Raw genomic sequence first — 19,260 nt, 5'->3', positions numbered from 1 at the left:
TCAGCATCTTCCTACCTTAATCCATTTCAATTCCCATCAAATCAGCATCTTCCTACCATAACCCATTACACTTTCCATCCAATCAGCCTCTTCCTACCTTAATCCATGACACTTTCCATCCAATCAGCATCCCCCTACCTAATCCATGACACTTTCCATCCAATCAGCATCTTCCTACCTTGGCCACAGTGTCCTCCAGGATCTTCTCCACCTCCAGGAAGACAGCCTCCTGGTTGTCCATGGCGTCCACTCTCTTGAGCGTCCCAAAGCGTGTGAACCACTTCTCCAGCTTGGGCCACGAGTCATGGAACGTTGTGATCCTGCACGTAACATTTCACATTTTTATCTCAAAGACTACTTCATTCTCCAGTCATTGCACGAGGAGTTTTGTCAATTTGGTATTTACAAAAAAGTGGGGAGAGTATATAGCTGCCACAAACAAAACGGTCACCTGGTATTATAGCTGCAATTCTAAGTAAGGCCTATACCGTTGAGCCTGTCAATAACAACCACCTTAGGGACTGACCAAAAGTGCATGGTTACCATGGACATGTGATCATTATGGAAAGGTGAATAACAGCTAGAGAACAAAGTTTGGGATGGTCGTTATGGGCAGGTCAGGTTGTTATTGAGAGGCAATCACTAAGGCAGGTTTTTATTTGATACAGAAAAACTGGCACATGCAATCAAAACCGATTTTCAACATTCCAAAACTGACAATTTCTGATTAATACAATACAACACTGTTCTGCTGCACACATGCTATGCCACAACAATATTACGGCTTGAGCATCAGAACATAATCTTCTATGAGATATGACAGATGGAACTTGACATTTCATGAGCAGGGTCAATGTATTGAGAGATGCAACATTAAAACAAATCATCACAGAGTGGAAGTGAGAAAATTAACCTATTACCTGTGTTGTATCTGCTCCTGGTCATTGCCTGGGTCACTGACAGGGATGACCTTCTCCTGTTTTCCGATGCCTGTAGCGCTGCCCTCTGGTGGTGGCTTGAATTCCTCATGGTACTTCTCCTCTCCTTGAATGGTGACTGTTAATTTGCACAGAGTACACATACTTAACTGACAGAAGTATACAAACACACATTTGTGTGCAAATATATACCTTCTATCCACCCAAACAATGACCCTCTACTGCTTACATAGTCAACTGTGGCCTTTGTAGAGTCATAAAAGCATAAGCCTCTTTGAAATTCATGTACCCATCTTTCAGTTTCACTGACACCCACACCACTAAGCCAAAATTCTTCCCTCTCCACCAACCCCATCCCTCTCTTTCTAATCTAATGTTCAAAGAGAAGGACACAAAATTGTACCTTCCTACTTTCTTCAGTTAGGCCTAAAAAAAAAATAGGTGTGGGCAGGTTTCACAGTATTGTGTTCAGCAATTTACTATTTACACACTCAAATTCTACAAAATAAATGTTGGCACACAATTCAAAGGACATGTTTTTCCAACAAAGTGAGTTTGTTACAACTAAAAACAGTAATTTTTTTTATAGTCCTGGTCCTTATTTATATCTAAAAACCAGGCGCAAAGCGGCATACCCTGAAAACGCAAAAAAAGCAATACGGTCATCCTATGCATGCATATAGCTCATATAGCCAAAACCGTTGAAGATAGAAAGACATTTATTGAACAAAAAATATGCCCCACATCATTCTTAACAAGGTTTGTTCTTGTATGTATATCAAAATATTGATTCTCAAATGAATGGTTTGAAAAAATACGACTTCCGGCAGACCTAGACCGTTTTGAAGGGAAAACCCGTCTTTTTTTTCAAACCATTCCTTGGCCATCAATATTTTCATATACATGTAAGACCAAAACGTGTTAAGACTGGTGTTGTGCATCTAGTTTGTTCAATAAATGTCTTTCTATCTTCAATGGTTTTGGCTAGATGAGGTAACAAGAGAAGGATATGGGCATTGGAATTACGTCAACATTTCGAGCATTGTCACAGATGAAACATTTACTGCAGGGTGCTCCTGATTAACAAACCGAGCAAAACTGAAAATTATTGAAGAGAAGACATGTCTGAACAGTTTATAAAGAGACAAGTTTGCAATCATTTGTAAACACCATTATTGTATGGAGGAGTAACTGTTCCCCTACCCCCTAAGAAGGTATTTCTGTCCGTCAACCACGTGAGCGATCGCCACAAATCGAGGCATCACTCGCATTTCAGTTTGGACACACCGGCTGATTGCAAATGCACAGTACGTGTTTCGACACTGAAACGTGACGATTGAGCGTCAAAATAGTTTCTTAAAACAGTCGAAAATGGAGTTAAATGTGACTTCAACACTCAGTGGCGATCGTTAGAGTGGCGATTGTTACTAGACGGACACTAGAAAACCTCAGAAAATGTAATTACTTTGCGATTTTTTTAACTGAAAAACTGTTGCGGTCTTTTTCTGTCGAGCGCGAGCGTCAACGTAAAACAACGTGAGGTCACTTCCTCCCCAAACGGTTAGTTTTTGAATGAAAAGAAAAAAGTGGCGATCGTTACATTGTTTAGACGGACAGGATCGCAACTTTGAAACTCGGGTCACCGTGCCTCGATCAAGGGCAAATTGACCTCGGCAACATTATAACTCACTTCAAGGGTGCACAAACTTGTATTTACAGTATACAAAATTAGGTAAACTTGTGTTTTTGTCCTGTGAAATCACAATTAGTTTCGATGCTCTTGATATCGCTATGCGGACGGACAGATCCGAATCCCCATACATTTTTTTTGCGGAGCTAGTATAAGTTAGAATTTGTGTTATGGATATCGATTGTTGTTGAAAAACAATCATTTCAATGTGTTCTGGCACTCTCAACCACAACAGCATTGATACTTGTGCATGTGTGTGTTGGAATTTAGTTCTTTGTTTAGTGATGCTGTGGCAAAAGTAAATTCATCCGTCCGTATTTTGACGATCGCCACCATTCACACGCACATAAATAAACACATTATAAAAAAATTCAACTTTTATTTTCAAAAAAGTATTTAAACAACAACTAGTTTGCATGTTAATACAACAAATACAGCAGATTCTCACAGATATGGATTTAAAAGACTAAGCAAATCTGAGACTATCAAAATGGCCTAATACCATGAAACCTGCCTGTGGTTACGGTAACCCGACCTACCCTATTTTTAGGGGCCGACCCTATAACAATGAAAGCGAAAGCGCTCGAGTCGCACACTTATTTCCCTGTCAAGTAGGTTTAATTTGTACACATTAGAAAAAAAAGTAAAAAAAAAAAAAAGTGATTGCCTACCTTCCTACCCTATTTTATTTGGCTATGTTACCGTAACCACACCTATTTTTTGGGGGGGCCTTAGAACCAGGCAAAAGTTGTTCTTGTATTTATGATAAGGGAGCAGACTGGCAGACGAGAGAGAAATAATACAAGCAACTGAAAGCAAATTAGTAGCATGAGTAATACACGTGATGGAATGTTCCCCTCTGCATTTTACAACTCCCTTGTTGCCACAAGAATTTTTGTTGTTGTTTTTGTTTTTGTTTGTTTGTTGTTTCTTTTGTTTTTAAAGAAATTCACATTCAGTACCAAATGAGCAACAATGTCAAGGTTCAAGTAAAAATTCAAATCTCCACTTCATTAGTTTCAGACACGCCCTCAGGTTTTGCAACAGTGGAACCCCCCTTTTAAGACCCCTCAATTTAAGACTCCCTCCTTTTTATTAAGACCCGATTTTCTAAGATTTTAGGAGGTCTCAAAAAGAGGGTTCTACTGTATTCACAACTTAAGAACTCACATGTTCGGCCGCTGGCTCTCTTGAGGCACAGCTCATCCTCAACATCAAACACGATGACGACGTCGATTCCACTGACAGGCTCGGCGGGGGGAGGAGGAGGGCGGGGGTCGGGCACCAAGCTGGACATGCGAGCCTTGGACTTGGGAATGATCTTGCTGTTGTCCTTGGCGTTGGCATCGTAGCCGCTCAGCGCTTTCTCCAGGAGCTTGGCCTGGTTGTAGTTCTGTGGGTAGCCGTCGATCACCCAACCTGTCCCTTCTGGGATACGCCTGGTAAAGAGGACACTGGCTTGGTGAGTCATGTATTACAGTGCAAAGCAATCCAAAATGCATAGTCCTTGTTATCCTTTTTGTTTTGTTTTGTTCAGAATAAGTCAATGAACGATATTGGGTTTTTTTATTCTTTTTTTCCGAATAAGGGATTGAATAATATAATGTCTTATTTCCAGTACAAAACAAACTGTCAGAATATATAATATATACAGGGTGACCCAAAAAAAAAGAGTACCCAAACAAAACGTCATAAATTGAACAAAAATAAAGCAATCTTCATAAAATTTATTTACACACACAAGTAGCCTCTGCATGATTTCAACAGAAAATGTTAGCGTTCTAGCTTGTCTTTCAGGAAAGTTATGCTCATTCTACAGAACATGCTCCAAATGGCCTCCCCCGGATTTAAATCCCCCAGATTTCTATCTTTGGGGGTTCCTGAAAGACAACGTCTACAGGAACAACCCACAGACAATCGCAGAACTCAAGCGAGCCATCACAACAACCATTCGCGGAATCTCGCAACAGGAGTGTGTGCGGGTGATTGATAACTTTGCGCGGCGAGTTCAAGTTTGCCTGAATCGGCGCGGAGGCCATTTGGAGCATGTTCTGGAGAATGAGCATAACTTTCCTGAAAGACAAGCTAGAACGCTAAAATATTTTGTGCAAATCATGCAGAGGCTACTTGTGTGTGTAAATAAATTTTATGAAGATTGCTTTATTTTTGTTCAATTTATGACGTTTTGTTTGGGTACTCTTTTTTTTGGGTCACCCTGTATATATGCATTTCTGTCTGCATGAGTGTGTTTCTGCATGTGTATACATGTGTCAGTTTTCTTGAATTTTTATTTTTGTTTGATATCTGTCCACTCGTGCAAAAACATGAATGAACCGGGGAGTTTCAGCCTATGAACGAAGAAGAAATCTTTTCATAAACATTTTTTTGTTGAAGCTTTTCATGCTTACTGCGAGTCCTACAGCACTGATACACATTTTGCGACTGCGTTGTAAATGGCACCTACTTGATGGCATCAGCCAAGATGTCGACCACGATCTGGTCATCCACAGGTCGCCCTTTCTTCAAGAACTTGAGAGCCTTGGATCCTAGCTTGTTACGTAGACTAGGCTGAAAGGGGAGATACATTCAGCATGACTTTAGAATACATGCAAATACAGTCAAACCAGCCCTTGGGACGTCTCATGATAGCGACCACCTGCCCACAACTGTTAACCTAAAGGATCCCTGATATGGTTTTTGGCTCACGTAAGTGTAGCCTATGCGATGCTAACTTTTGTCTGTCTGTACGTGCGTGCGTGCGTGCGTGCGTGCGTGCGAGCGTGCGTGCGTGCGTGCGTACGAGCGTGCGTGCGTGCGAGCGTGCGTGCGTGCGTGGGTGCGTGCATATGTATGTATGTCTGTGGTAGAAACTTTAACATTTGACTGAACACCGAAATACTAATTTTACCTGGTTATTATTCAAGCAACAGCTTCAAAGTATTGAAGCAATGATCAACATTTCGTCGGCACGTATGTAGTTAAAGTGTGTATCCAAAGAAAACGGGTGGTGGGGGGTTTTGGGGGGGTAAAAACAGGTGACTGGTTTGTGTCGTGTGTGGCATGTAGACCAGGTCAGGGGTCAAGGTTAGGTCAGATCGCGTGAAGGATTGTGGTATAGATACAGTTATCACCGAGCTGCAGTTCACCGATTCGAAGAAGACGATTTCACATTGTTCGGTTAATCTGCACAGCGTGTTTCCAGTGTCTGCGCGAGGAAGCGCTGTCGAAAGCGCAGTGTCGATCTGTCCATCTGGCAGTCGTGTCCCCGTAGCGTAAGTAGGCTACAGACAGACAGATCTAGATCTAGTGTCTCGCACTCTTGCACTGTGTCACCGCTATGCTTACTGTATATGTGACGGAGTGATTGAGTTTGTGTTACTGTTTGTCGATTTCTTACGTGAGCCTTGAAGGCTTCGCCTCTTGTTTACCCATACAATTCATCCTTCCAAAGTGACCACCTGCCCTAGCGGCACCTCACGATAATGACCACCTGCCACAACGATTAGCTCAAAGAATCCCCGTCATGTTTTTTACCCATACAATTCATCCTTCCAAAGTGACCACCTGCCCTAGCGGCACCTCACGATAATGACCACCTGCCACAACGATTAGCTCAAAGAATCCCCGTCATGTTTTTTACCCATACAATTCATCCTTCCAAAGTGACCACCTGCCCTAGCGGCACCTCGCGATAATGACCACCTGCCACAACGATTAGCTCAAAGGATCCCGGGCCGTCATGTTTTTTACCCATACAACTCACCCTTCCAAAGTGACCACCTGTCTTGAACGACCACGTTTGATTGGTCCCTTTGATGGTTTATATAAACAGATTTGACCGTACATGTAAAGCAAAAGCTTAACAAATGCATCGCTCAATCATTTTACAGAAAAACTGCATGCTCCCAACGAATCAATGTGAAAATGACTTGAACATGCACCAAACAGTTCATTTTCAATGTTTCAAGTGACAGCAAATCAGAATGTACCAGAGTATGTGAAACCTGTTTTAAGACCTCCAGAAATCTGAGAAAACCAGGCCTTATAAAACAAGAGGCGAAGCCATCAAGGCTCACGTAAGAAATCGACAAACAGTAACACAAACTCAATCACTCCGTCACACACACACACACACACACACACACACACACACACACACACACACACAGAGAAAGAGCACAGGTGAAACTGTGCAAGAAAGCGAGACACTAGATCTAGATCTGTCTGTCTGCATGTAGCCTACTTACAGGGACACGACTGCCAACTAGTCTCGGCCCGCTCAAAATAATAATGACCGAGACTTTCAGTACTTCCTTCGCGTGACGTCTAACCCTCTTACGTCATAATGTGACGTCAATGTAATGTGACGTCTTCAAATGTTAGAGTTTCTACCACAGACATACACACGCACGCACGCACGCACATACGCACAGACAGACAAAGTTACGATCGCATAGGCTACACTTACGTGAGCCAAAAACAAGTCGCGTAAGGCAAAATTACTACATTTACTCAAGCTGTGGAACTCACAGAATGAAACTGAACGCACTGCATTTTTTCACAATGACCGTAGTCCGCCGCTCGTGCAAAAGGCAGTGAAATTGATGAGCCTGTTTAGCACGGTAGTGGTTGCGCTGTACGTGCTGCATAAAAAATATAGCACGCTTTTCTGTACCTCTCTTCGTTTTACCTTTCTGAGCGTGTTTTTAATCCAAACATATCATATCTATATGTTTTTGGAATCAGGAACCGACAAGGAATAAGATGGAATTGTTTTTAAATCGATTTCGGACATTAAATTTTAATCATAATTTTCATATTTTTAATTTTCAGAGCTTGTTTTTAATCCAAATATAACATATTTATATGTTTTTGGAATCAGAACATGATGAAGAATAAAATGAACGTAATTTTGGATCGTTTTATAAAATTTGTTTTGTTTTTTTACAATTTTCAGATTTTTAATTACCAAAGTCATTCATTAATTTTTAAGCCACCAAGCTGAAATGCAATACCGAAGTCCGGCCTTCATCAAAGATTGCTTGGCCAAAATTTCAATCAATTTGATTAAAAAACAAGTCGCGTAAGGCGAAAATACAATATTTAGTCAAGTAGCTGTCGAACTCACAGAATGAAACTGAACGCAATGCCATTTTACTCGTAGCATCGTCAGGCCACCGCTCATGGCAAAGGCAGTGAAATTGACAAGAAGAGCGGGGTAGTAGTTGCGCTAAGAAGGATAGCACGCTTTTCTGTACCTCTCTTTGTTTTAACTTTCTGAGCGTGTTTTTAATCCAAACATATCATATCTATATGTTTTTGGAATCAGGAACCGACAAGGAATAAGATGAAAGTGTTTTTAAATTCATTTGGACAATTTATTTTTGATAATAATTTTTATATATTTAATTTTCAGAGCTTGTTTTTAATCCGAATATAACATATTTATATGTTTTTGGAATCAGCAAATGATGGAGAATAAGATAAACGTAAATTTGGATCGTTTTATAAATTTTTATTTTTTTTTACAATTTTAAGATTTTTAATGACCAAAGTCATTAATTAATTTTTAAGCCACCACGCTGAAATGCAATACCGAAGTCCGGGCTTCGTCGAAGATTACTTGACCAAAATTTCAACCAATTTGGTTGAAAAATGAGGGCGTGACAGTGCCGCCTCAACTTTCACGAAAAGCCGGATATGACGTCATCAAAGACATTTATCAAAAAATGAAAAAAACGTTCGGGGATTTCATACCCAGGAACTCTCATGTCAAATTTCATAAAGATCGGTCCAGTAGTTTAGTCTGAATCGCTCTACACACACACACGCACACACGCACACACGCACACACGCACATACACCACGACCCTCGTTTCGATTCCCCCTCGATGTTAAAATATTTAGTCAAAACTTGACTAAATATAATGAGGGTGTGACAGTGCCGCCTCAACTTTTACAAAAAGCCGGATATGAAGTCATCAAAGACATTTATCCCAAAAATGAACAAGAAGGGCAAAGCCCATATGACTCACATGCTTGACCTTGACCTTTACATGACCTTGACCTTCAGGGTCAAGGTCAAATAACTAAACCTAGCAATGACATCATACACTAAGAACTGCTTTACACATTTGTCCTACCAAAATACATGTGACCTTGACCCAAGGTCAAGGTCATCCAAGGTCATGCAACACAAAGCTGTTAATTCAAGACATAGGAAGTACAATGGTGCTTATTGGCTCTTTCTACCATGAGATATGGTCACTTTTAGTGGTTCACTACCTTATTTTGGTCACATTTCATAAGGGTCAAAGTGACCTTGACCATATGTGACCAAATGTGTCTCATGATGAAAGCATAACATGTGCCCCACATAATTTTTAAGTTTGAAACAGTTATCTTCCATAGTTCAGGGTCTAGGTCACTTCAAAATATGTATACAATCCAACTTTAAAGGACCCTTGCAACCTTGACCTTGAAGCAAGGTCAACCAAACTGGTGTCCAAAGATAAAGCTTACATTGTCCTGTATAGCATACATAGCTAAGGTTGCCATTCTTGATAACTTCAGAAAAAAATGCGAAAATGTGAAAAATGGTCGTTTTTAAGACAACAATTACGGCCCCTGTGACCTTGAACTTGAAGTGAGGTCAAGTTGCCGCACATGTTTTTTGAGATCTTGTAACCATACACCATCAGGCCACATCAGGTGTTGATAGACTTAATAGTGTCCAAGAAATATCCAACGTTAAAGTTTTCCGGACGGACGGACGGACGACTCGGGTGAGTACATAGACTCACTTTTGCTTCGCATGTGAGTCAAAAAAACGTCTGGGGATATCATACCCAGGAACTCTCATGTAAAATTTCATAAAGATCGGTCCACTAGTAGTTTACTCTGAATCGCTCTACACACACACACACACACAGACACAGACAGACACACATACACCACGACCCTCGTCTCGATTCCCCCTCTATGTTAAAACATGTAGTCAAAACTTGACTAAATGTAAACAAGTCGCGTAAGGCGAAATTACTATATTTAGTCAAGCTGTGGAACTCACAGAATGAAACTGAACGTAGTCCGCCGCTAGTGCAAAAGGCAGTGAAAGTGGCGAGCCTGTTTGGCGCGGTAGCGATTGCGCTGTGCTTCATAGCACGCTTTACTGTACCTCTCTTCGTTTTAACTTTCTGAGCGTGTTTTTAATCCAAACATATCATATCTATATGTTTTTGGAATCAGGAACCGACAAGGAATAAGATGAAATAGTTTTTAAAACGATTTCGGAAATTTAATTTTGATCATAATTTTTATATTTTTAATTTTCAGAGCTTGTTTTTAATCCAAATATAACATATGTATATGTTTTTGGAATCAGAAAATGACGAAGAATAAGATGAAATTGTTTTTGGATCGTTTAATAAAAACATAATTTTAATTACAAGTTTCCGATTTTTAATGACCAAACTCACTCATTAGTTTTTAAGCCACCAAGCTGAAATGCAATACCAAACCCCGGGCTTCGTCGAAGATTGCTTTGCCAAAATTTCAATCAATTTGATTGAAAAATGAGGGTGTGACAGTGCCGCCTCAACTTTTACAAAAGGCCGGATATGACGTCATCAAAGGTATTTATCGAAAAAATGAAAAAAACGTCCGGGGATATCATACCCAGGAACTCTCATGTCAAATTTCATAAAGATCGGCCCAGTAGTTTAGTCTGAATCGCTCTACACACACACACGCACAGACAGACACACACACACACATACACCACGACCCTCGTCTCGATTCCCCCCTCTATGTTAAAACATTTAGTCAAAACTTGACTAAATGTAAAAAGGAGTCTAAAGACATTATGTAGAGAAAGTCTTGGACAGCAAGATTTTAAAATGGAGGGTCTCAAAACAGGTTTCACTGTACATACAAAGTGTATTCGTACATATGAACTTTTCCACAGACATTTCTGAATTTCAAAAGAACTGTATGACAAACATTCAAATAGGAGTATATCTGTACACACAAAAACGACCACTTTATTTTAAGAACTGTAAAATCTGCATACAATATGTACTGACAGTGAAGATGTATCATAAAGTCCCATTAATGGATCCGCTAGAATCAAGAATGAAAACCAATAATATTTGATAAAAATCAGAAATTATGTAGCATCACAGCACAGATTTTTCCATTTTTGAAGTACATGTTTAACTTTATACTTAAAAGACAGAGTAAACGGAGATGAACGTCCTTTCAGAGAAAATGATTTAGGAAGAGGGTGAGTTTCAGAATTTATATTTAAGTACTTCATATGTGACTATCATGCAGCTGGCTATATATATATGCATACATCATTGCAATAAAAGAACCAAACAGAAGAAAATGGTAAACCTGACCAGAACACAGGAACAGTAAAGAAAGAATTACATTGTCCAAAATTTAAAGAACATAGAACTATTTTATCCAATAGTCTGCCAATGCACGCTCTAGACTGCAAAACACTCTTGTTTGGAAATACTGATTTAACTATATCTTTGAACTCGAAAATATTTTCTGTTGTACAAGATTAATTGTTATGTCAACTGATCGCTTTCGGCTGAAATCATATTAACAGTGACTGCCACTATAAGCATTATGCTTGTTGTTGTTTACTCAATATGCGTCTTTTTGTAAATAATGCACAAACGTTGAATAAAACAGTTTAAACCAACAGTGACTGCAATCGATGTAGCAAAGCAATGTGGAATTCTCTCCCGGAATTTGTGAGAGTCCCAATGAGTCTCAATACTTTCAAAAAACACCTCTCACTGTATTTAATGTTAAATTACGAAAAATCACAGTGATGGAAGACTTCGTTTAGTTATATTTTCATTTGTCCAAAGGCAAAGCATCAGTGTTCATTATATCCACACAAAAACACTCAAAGCTTTAATAACACATTTACTCATGCATGTGTATTCAGCATTGTTTTCACTACGTTACATATATTTGTGTATAATATGTAATATGTAAATATTCATATGTTGTTGTTTTTCTCTACCTTTTTTTTCTACGTGAATATCGGTGTAATTATGTGATTAGATTAGTCCCCTCTCTGGGCGAGGGCTGGTTGAAAAAAAGCTTGTTGTATTGCTTATGCCACAACCCTCGAAAAATAAAATTTGATTTGATTTGATTTGATTTGCTCTCTCTCTCTCTCTCTCTCTCTCTCTCTCTCTCTCTCTCTCTCTCTCTCTCTCTCTCTCTCTCTCTCTCTCTCTCTCTCTCTCTCTCTCTCTCTCTCTCTCTCTCTCTCTCTCAGTTATCAAAAATAAAACACTTCTTATTACACACTTGATTATGCATCCACTGTATGGGATTGTGCAAGTGCTAATGTTTTGAAACCTTTAGCCAGTCTTCACAGAGAAGCAGTTATAGCTTATTATGCTAAAAAATCACACTCCTTCAGAATCTGATTATAAAAATTTGCAAGTATTACCATTTCAAAAAAGATTAATGTATAATAAAGGTGTTATGATGCATAAAGTGATGTCAGGATATGCACCAGAGACATTACGTGATAATTTTATTTTGAAATATAACAGACTAAAAATCATAACACCGACTCCACGTATTGACCTTTTCAAATCAAGCCTTCTTTATTCGGGTGCGGTCCTATGGAACTCACTGCCTATTTTTCTTTAGCATAAAACAAACACAGACAGCTTCAAACAAAATTATATGTCGCACATAATGCAACTAAACATGTGCTGAATGGTTCATCAATTCATTTAAAATGTATGTGCATGTTAAACAAAATTATAATAATATGCAGATCTAAATTAAAGGCACAGTAAGCCTCCCGTAAACCATCACAGATACGGTCAGGCTTTTACAGACAGTACAAACACCCTTTCATTTAAACACTCACCGATTGAGAACATAATTCCTAGGTGCCCTCCGTAAAGAGCGAACAATTTTCAAAGAATTTATTTTTGCGTGGTTTATCTTACCCCTGAGCCATCGTGAACCCGTGTGATCCAGTTTCCCTTTTTCACAATCTAGTCGTCAGTTAGTCATTTGAATGCGACTTGATGTGAGCTTATCTACAATAGCACGTTTTTATGCACGAAACAAACGGCTATGGTTCACAAGAACCCTAGCGATGGCTTTTGACTGTTGAGAGGAACGGCGATATGCATAAACCGTCGTCTGCTACGACCCTTGCGTGACCCTGCTTCCGGGCTTTTCTTTTTTCAAACTTTCACAACTTCGAATTGTACTGATCTTGTCTTGATGAAAAAAGAATTCTTTTATGATTAAAGAATGTTTGTAACAAGCTGTCAATTTATTATTTAGATTTTAAAAGTCAGGTCTAGCGCAAAAACGCACCACGGTCCAAAAACATTCTGATAATCATCGATCCACGGCCATGGCCAGTTTACATCGATAGAATGAGACCCGAAGGGAAGTAACTCATTTTTGACCTGAGTTCAGGATGGGTCCAAAAAGTGTTCGAGACAATCTGTAAAATTTATTCTTTGAAAATTGCTCGCTCTTTACGTAGGGCACCTAGGATGTTCCCGTTTGGTGAGCGTTCAAATGGAAGGGTGTTTGTACTGTGTGTAAAAGCCTGACAGTATCTGTGATGGTTTACGGGAGGCTTACTGTCCGGGCGTGATTTCCGGTATTGAATATTCATAACAGCCGTCCAGCACCAAAACGAGGCGCCATTGTTGTAGAGGAGCAAGTCCACGAAAATAAATTCTTTGAAAATTTCTCACGCTCGACAGAAAGCAGCCAGGATGTTCCCGTTCGGTGAGCGTTCAAATGGAAGTATGCTTGTACTATACTGTATGTAGACGCTCGGGGAGCTCTGTGATGGTTTACGGGAGGCTTACTGTGCCTTTAAGTTATGTTAAAAATTGACACTTTTTATCATTGGAAATTGTACTTAAAATGCAATATGACAATTTATGTTTAAATTTGTATCTGTATATACAGTTATAATGTATTAAGTTTGATGTGATAGTTCTTTGATTATATTTTCTGTTCTTGTTGACCCTATATTAGGGCGAGGGCTGGATGTAAAAAAGCAATATTCTTGCTTATCTATTACCCTCGATAATAAAGATTTTGTCTCGTCTCGTCCTCGTCTCGTCCTCGTCTCGTCCTCGCCTCGCCCTCGCCCTCGTCGTCTCGTCCTCTCTCTCTCTCTCTCTCTCTCTCTCTCTCTCTCTCTCTCTCTCTCTCTCTCTCTCTCTCTCTCTCTCTCTCTCTCTCTCTCTCTCTCTCTCTCTCTCTCTCTCTCTCTCTCTCCATTTTATTTATATAAAATAAGAATGAAATATTATGAAACTAGGTGTTGAATTTACCACTTATTCGCCATTTTCTGTTATCTGAATGTGTATTGATTATCATTTTAGAACGTGTACATAAGCAGTCTGCTTGTTAACATTCTTAATGTTGTTATTGCTTGTTGTTGTATCAAAGAAAATGAATAAAACACGCTTAAAACAAAGAACATGTAGAAGAATAAAAACACAACAGTGGAGCAGCAAACTCTTGCTCCTTCTCCTTGCATAACTTGGAAATGTGACCCTCCACCACGAAATGAGTCGCATGTCACCTCGCGCGGTTCTGCGCTAGGCTTAATATAAGTCCGGGGAGTGTCTGGTAACAGTGTGAGGGTCACCTTAGTCACAGGCTTATAACTCAAACAGTTTTCGTTCTTTTCTAAAAACGGTTTTCACCACTGGATAGAGCATAAAAAACTCTTTGGGAAAATGTAAAAATATGAAAATCATGCAAAGGTGGCATGCGACTCATTCTGTGGTGGAGGGTCACAAATAATGAGAATGTATACACCAGAAACCAACAGAGCAGCATAATCGTACCCTGTAATATACACCATCCACTTCAAAGGCATCTGGATCCTGCTATCGGAGTGAATGAGGAATATGGTGTGACAATCAGATAATTTACAGAATACATTTTCAAATTATGAGCATAAGCAGGCTACTCAGCAATTTTTTGTAAGAGAAACAAACACATTAAAATACAAAAATATGTTCTCTAATTACATGGCTATACAAATCAGTTCTTGGCAGGAAACTCTGGATTATTTTAACCTGAAAATTAACTTCCAGAGTAGTAAGCCTTTCTGCAAGGCAAGGCAAGGCAGAAGTTTTTACATTTCTATGATACCACAGAAAAGATCAAAAGTTGCCTGTGCTGGATGGGTAATTGGTGGGTCTTTCTTTTCATGTGTGGGCATTGCTAAGTATCGCCTATTCTGATTTTGGTTTTGACGTTTACATTTGAAGAAAAAAAGCAAATAAAGAAAAGAAAGTATGATGTTTTTGTTGTAGCTCAGTCGGTAGAGCACTGGACTTGTGCTCCTTGGGTCACTGGTTCAAATCCAGGCCGGGGTGGTCTACTTTAGATTAAATCTAGGCCGGACGGTCTACTTTTGGTCAAATCCAGGCCGTCATGGTCTACTTTAGTTTAAATCCGGGCCGGGACAGTCTACTTTAGTTCAAATCCAGGCCGGGACGGTCTACTTTAGTTCAAATCCAGGCCGGGAAGGTCTACTTTAGTTCAAATCCAGGCCGGGACGGTCTACTTTAGTTCAAATCCAGGCCGGGAGTCTACTTTAGTTTAATTCCAGGCCGGGACGGTCTACTTTAGTTCAAATCTAGGCCAGGACGCTCTACTTTAGTTCAAATCCAGGTCGGGACGCTCTACTTTAGTTCAAATCCAGGTCGGGACGGTCTACTTTAGTTCAAATTCAGGCCGGGATGCTCTACTTTAGTTCAAATCCAGGCCGGGACGGTCTAGTTTCATTCAAATCCAGGCTGGGACGGTCTACTTTAGTTCAAATCCAGGCCGGGACGGTCTACTTTAGTTCAAATCCAGGCCGGGACGGTCTACTTTTAATTCAAATCCAGGCCGAGACAGTCTAATTTCTGTGCAAATCAGAGATGACATCCATATCCCACCCCTGTGTCACAACAGTGACAGGTAAAAGACCTCTGTCATTATCCATTAAGTGTGCAGGTGTCTAATTACACCTACACATGCACACACACCTGGATAGCATAGCTCCTATTGTTGCTGCTAGCTTACCACTGGGAGGAAGCGACCCAACAATGGAATAATAGGTACAAGAAATGGAAAAAAAAGAAGCAAAATTCCATAAATCTTACCTGGGGTTCATTGGGATCCTTCAGCTTGTCTCTGGAGCGTTGCACACTGCTAGGCTTGGATCCTGCGCTGTCCCGCCTCAGCTTGCTTGCACTGCTACTATCTGCCACTGTCTTGAGTGCTGTTGCTCTGTCAGGGCTGACTGCCTCTTGCACTGTGGCCAGATCTGAACATTCACAGCAAATTAAAGCCACCTTGCTTCGGCACCACATCAATGATGATATCCACAACAACCCACAGTGAAGTCTTGTTTTTCAGTAGCCAAACACCCCCCCCCCCCCCTCCCTCTCCATTACTACCAAAGTTAGTCCTACTTTTACATCACTTTTTCTTTGCTTATAATATGAGAGTGTAGCATGTCTAGCTGCTGATTTAAAGTAAAGCAACACACACCACACACACACACCACACACACACACACACACACACACACACACAAACACAAACACAACACACACACACACACACACACACACACTCACACACACACACACACAAAGCACACACACTCACACACACAAAGCACACACACATACAAACACAAAGCACACACACTCACACACACAAACTCACACACACAAAGCACACACACATACAAAGACAAAGCACACACATGTACACACACAATGCTCCCCCACCATCTCTATCAGCACATAGACACAAAAGCAGAACACTGTCACCACACACCTGCACCAGCACCAACACCATCAGCTGCAGTAGCGGTTGTCATCTCCACTGGAACTTGTCCTTCCATTGGGGGTTGTCCCGGTGCTGCCTCTCCCTGTGCTGTTATCACACATCCATATGCCACACAGATTCACAGTCATTCATCACATCTCTATCACCTTCACCCTATAGTGAGTTCTCTTGTCGTCACCAACATGCCACACAGATTCACCGTCATTCATCACATCTCTATCACCTTCACCCTATAGTGAGTCCTCTTGTCACCAACATGCCATACAGATTCACCGTCATTCATCACATCTCTATCACCTTCACCCTATAGTGAGTCCTCTTGTCATCAACATGCCACACAGATTCACCGTCATTCATCACATCTCTATCACCTTCACCCTATAATGAGTCCTCTTGTCACCAACATGCCACACAGATTCACCGTCATTCATCACATTTCTATCACCTTCACCCTATAATGAGTCCTCTTCTCATCAACATTTCATACAGATTCATCGTCATTTATCACATCTCTATCACTTTGTTCACATTCACCCTATAGCGAGTCCTCTTTTCACCAACATGCCATACGCATTCACCGTAAAATCTCTATCACCTCGTTAAAATTTACTCCATAGAAGTTAGTCCCCTCTTCACCAGCATGCCAGCATTCATTCTTCACCACAATGCTAACACAGGGACAAAACAAGCAAGTTTACAGATCTTAAGCCTGCATTGCAAAACTCTTTGTGGAGAGCTTAGAAACAAAGGGACGTATAAGCACTCTAAATATATATACAACATGTCCCACAAGAATGAGTTTGTTTGTTTGTTTGTTCATGGGCTGAAACTCCCACGGCTTTTACGTGTATGACCGTTTTTACCCCGCCATTTAGACAGCCATACGCCGCTTTCGGAGGAAGCATGCTGGGTATGCTGGGTATTTTCGTGTTTCTATAACCCATGGCCCACCGAACTCTGACATGGATTACAGGATCTTTTTCGTGCGCACTTGGTCTTGTGCTTGCGTGTACACACGGGGGTGTTCGGACACCGAGGAGAGTCTGCATACAAAGTTGACTCTGAGAAATAAATCTCTCGCCGAACGTGGGGATGAACTCACGCTGACAGCGGCCAACTGGATACAAATCCAGCGCGCTACCGACTGAGCTACATCCCCGCCCCACAAGAATGAGTGAGAGTCATGCAGAACCAGTCTCCTGGCACCTTAGAGAATAACAAGCATTGAAATGAACAAGCAACTTCCATCCTTTGCTTACATCCCTTTGTTTCCCAGATCTAATCATTCGCACTCTGCCTCATTTTGATTCTACATGCAATTTTTACTATTTCCCATCTTCCAATGCTACTTGAACGACTGATATCGATATATACTTCTTCTTCTTCTTCTGCGTTCGTGGACTGAAACTCCCAAGTACACTACGTGTTTTTTGCACGAGTGGAATTTTACGTGTATGACCGTTTTTACCCCGCCATTTAGGGGATATATACAAATATTTGAACACAGGAAAGAATAGGGTAGGCTTCAAGGTAGGAGCCGAACAGGGGATTATGGGACGAAGCAATAAATGCTGTGAAAATGTAGTAAACAAGTGATGACATATGGTTTTAATGCAGTCTTTCTCAGTTTCTTTTTCTCTAAACACTTGTAAAAAGAATAAAAGAAAAGATGAGACAACTCACATGCAGCTGGCTCAGGCTCCGTCTCCACAACCTCTGGCTCCTGTGAGACAATGAAACAGTACACTCTTTACATTGCAAACACACACTGTCACAGTCACAGTATCTAACACTCTTACACTAAGAAAAAATTAAAACATCAGCAACATTGTTGGACTACAGAGAGGGGGCACATTAACTCATGTGCAAGCCTGACACATCAACTTTAACTTATGTGTTTAATGTGTTGTTGTCCTATCAGTGAATGTCCTACTCATAATAATTTTGTATGAAATGTTAAAGTTAGAATCGTTTAAGGCCTGGGTATGTCAAATAAATGATTCCATTTTAATGTAATATTTTAATGGACCAGAAAGTGTTTTTTTTTTCTTGTTTTTCTTCTTGTTCGCTTCTTCTAGACATCCACTCCTGCGGGACGCACGAATGCCGCCGTCTCCTTTAGGGCCAATAGGTTGCCAAACAGCTTCTCCTGCAGGGGGGTTTCATCCGGCCAAGCTTGTTGTTTTTGGCTCACGTAAGTGTAGCCTATGCGATGCTAATTTTTGTCTGTCTGTGCGTGCGTGCGTGCGTGTCTGTGGTAGAAACTTTAACATTTGAAGACGTCACATTATGGCGTAAGAGGGTTAGACGTCACGCGAAGGAATTACTGAAAGTCTCGGTCATTGTTATTTTGAGCGGGCCGAGACTAGTTGGCAGTCGTGTCCCTGTAAGTAGGCTACATGCAGACAAACAGATCTAGATCTAGTGTCTCGCTTTCTTGCACAGTGTCACCTATGCTTACTGTGTGTGAGTGTATGTGTGACGGAGTGATTGAGTTTGTGTTACTGTTTGTCGATTTCTTACGTGAGCCTTGAAGGCTTCGCCTCTTGTTGTTATTGTTACAGTGTTCAATGACACCTTTAAGATACTAATGTACACTGTAATTAAAAATTTTAGTAATAAATTTTCATTTGATTAATATACTTACCCAACTCACATATAGCAATTAACTCTAGTTCAGTGCTGGTAACGCTGCACGCATCCCCTTGGTAACAAGGGAAGCCCCTCTAAAAAAAGAGTGAC

General features: G+C 40.5%; 1 protein-coding gene across 5 annotated transcripts in view; it reads right to left on the bottom strand.

Annotated features, from left to right (window-relative positions):
- The window catches only part of LOC138966436 (sperm flagellar protein 2-like), a 99,881-nt gene that overhangs the window by 40,094 nt on the left and 40,527 nt on the right, over positions 1–19,260 (bottom strand). For 4 of the 5 annotated variants that reach the window (XM_070338674.1, XM_070338677.1, XM_070338675.1 and 1 more), the window contains 8 exons: positions 18,202–18,241; positions 16,507–16,605; positions 15,822–15,985; positions 14,511–14,552; positions 5,093–5,196; positions 3,799–4,067; positions 921–1,056; positions 179–320 (listed from right to left, as the gene is read on the bottom strand). In XM_070338674.1, the coding sequence (XP_070194775.1) occupies positions 179–320; positions 921–1,056; positions 3,799–4,067; positions 5,093–5,196; positions 14,511–14,552; positions 15,822–15,985; positions 16,507–16,605; positions 18,202–18,241 (996 nt within the window). The remainder of the gene's footprint in view (positions 1–178; positions 321–920; positions 1,057–3,798; positions 4,068–5,092; positions 5,197–14,510; positions 14,553–15,821; positions 15,986–16,506; positions 16,606–18,201; positions 18,242–19,260) is intronic. The other variant, XM_070338676.1, reaches the window with a different exon arrangement.

This window comes from Littorina saxatilis, linkage group LG5 (genome assembly GCF_037325665.1).
Source record: "Littorina saxatilis isolate snail1 linkage group LG5, US_GU_Lsax_2.0, whole genome shotgun sequence".
In the NCBI taxonomy this organism is placed as follows: domain Eukaryota; kingdom Metazoa; phylum Mollusca; class Gastropoda; order Littorinimorpha; family Littorinidae; genus Littorina; species Littorina saxatilis.
The sequence above is the reverse complement of the archived record's forward strand: the minus strand, read 5'-3'. Positions and strand labels throughout refer to the sequence as shown.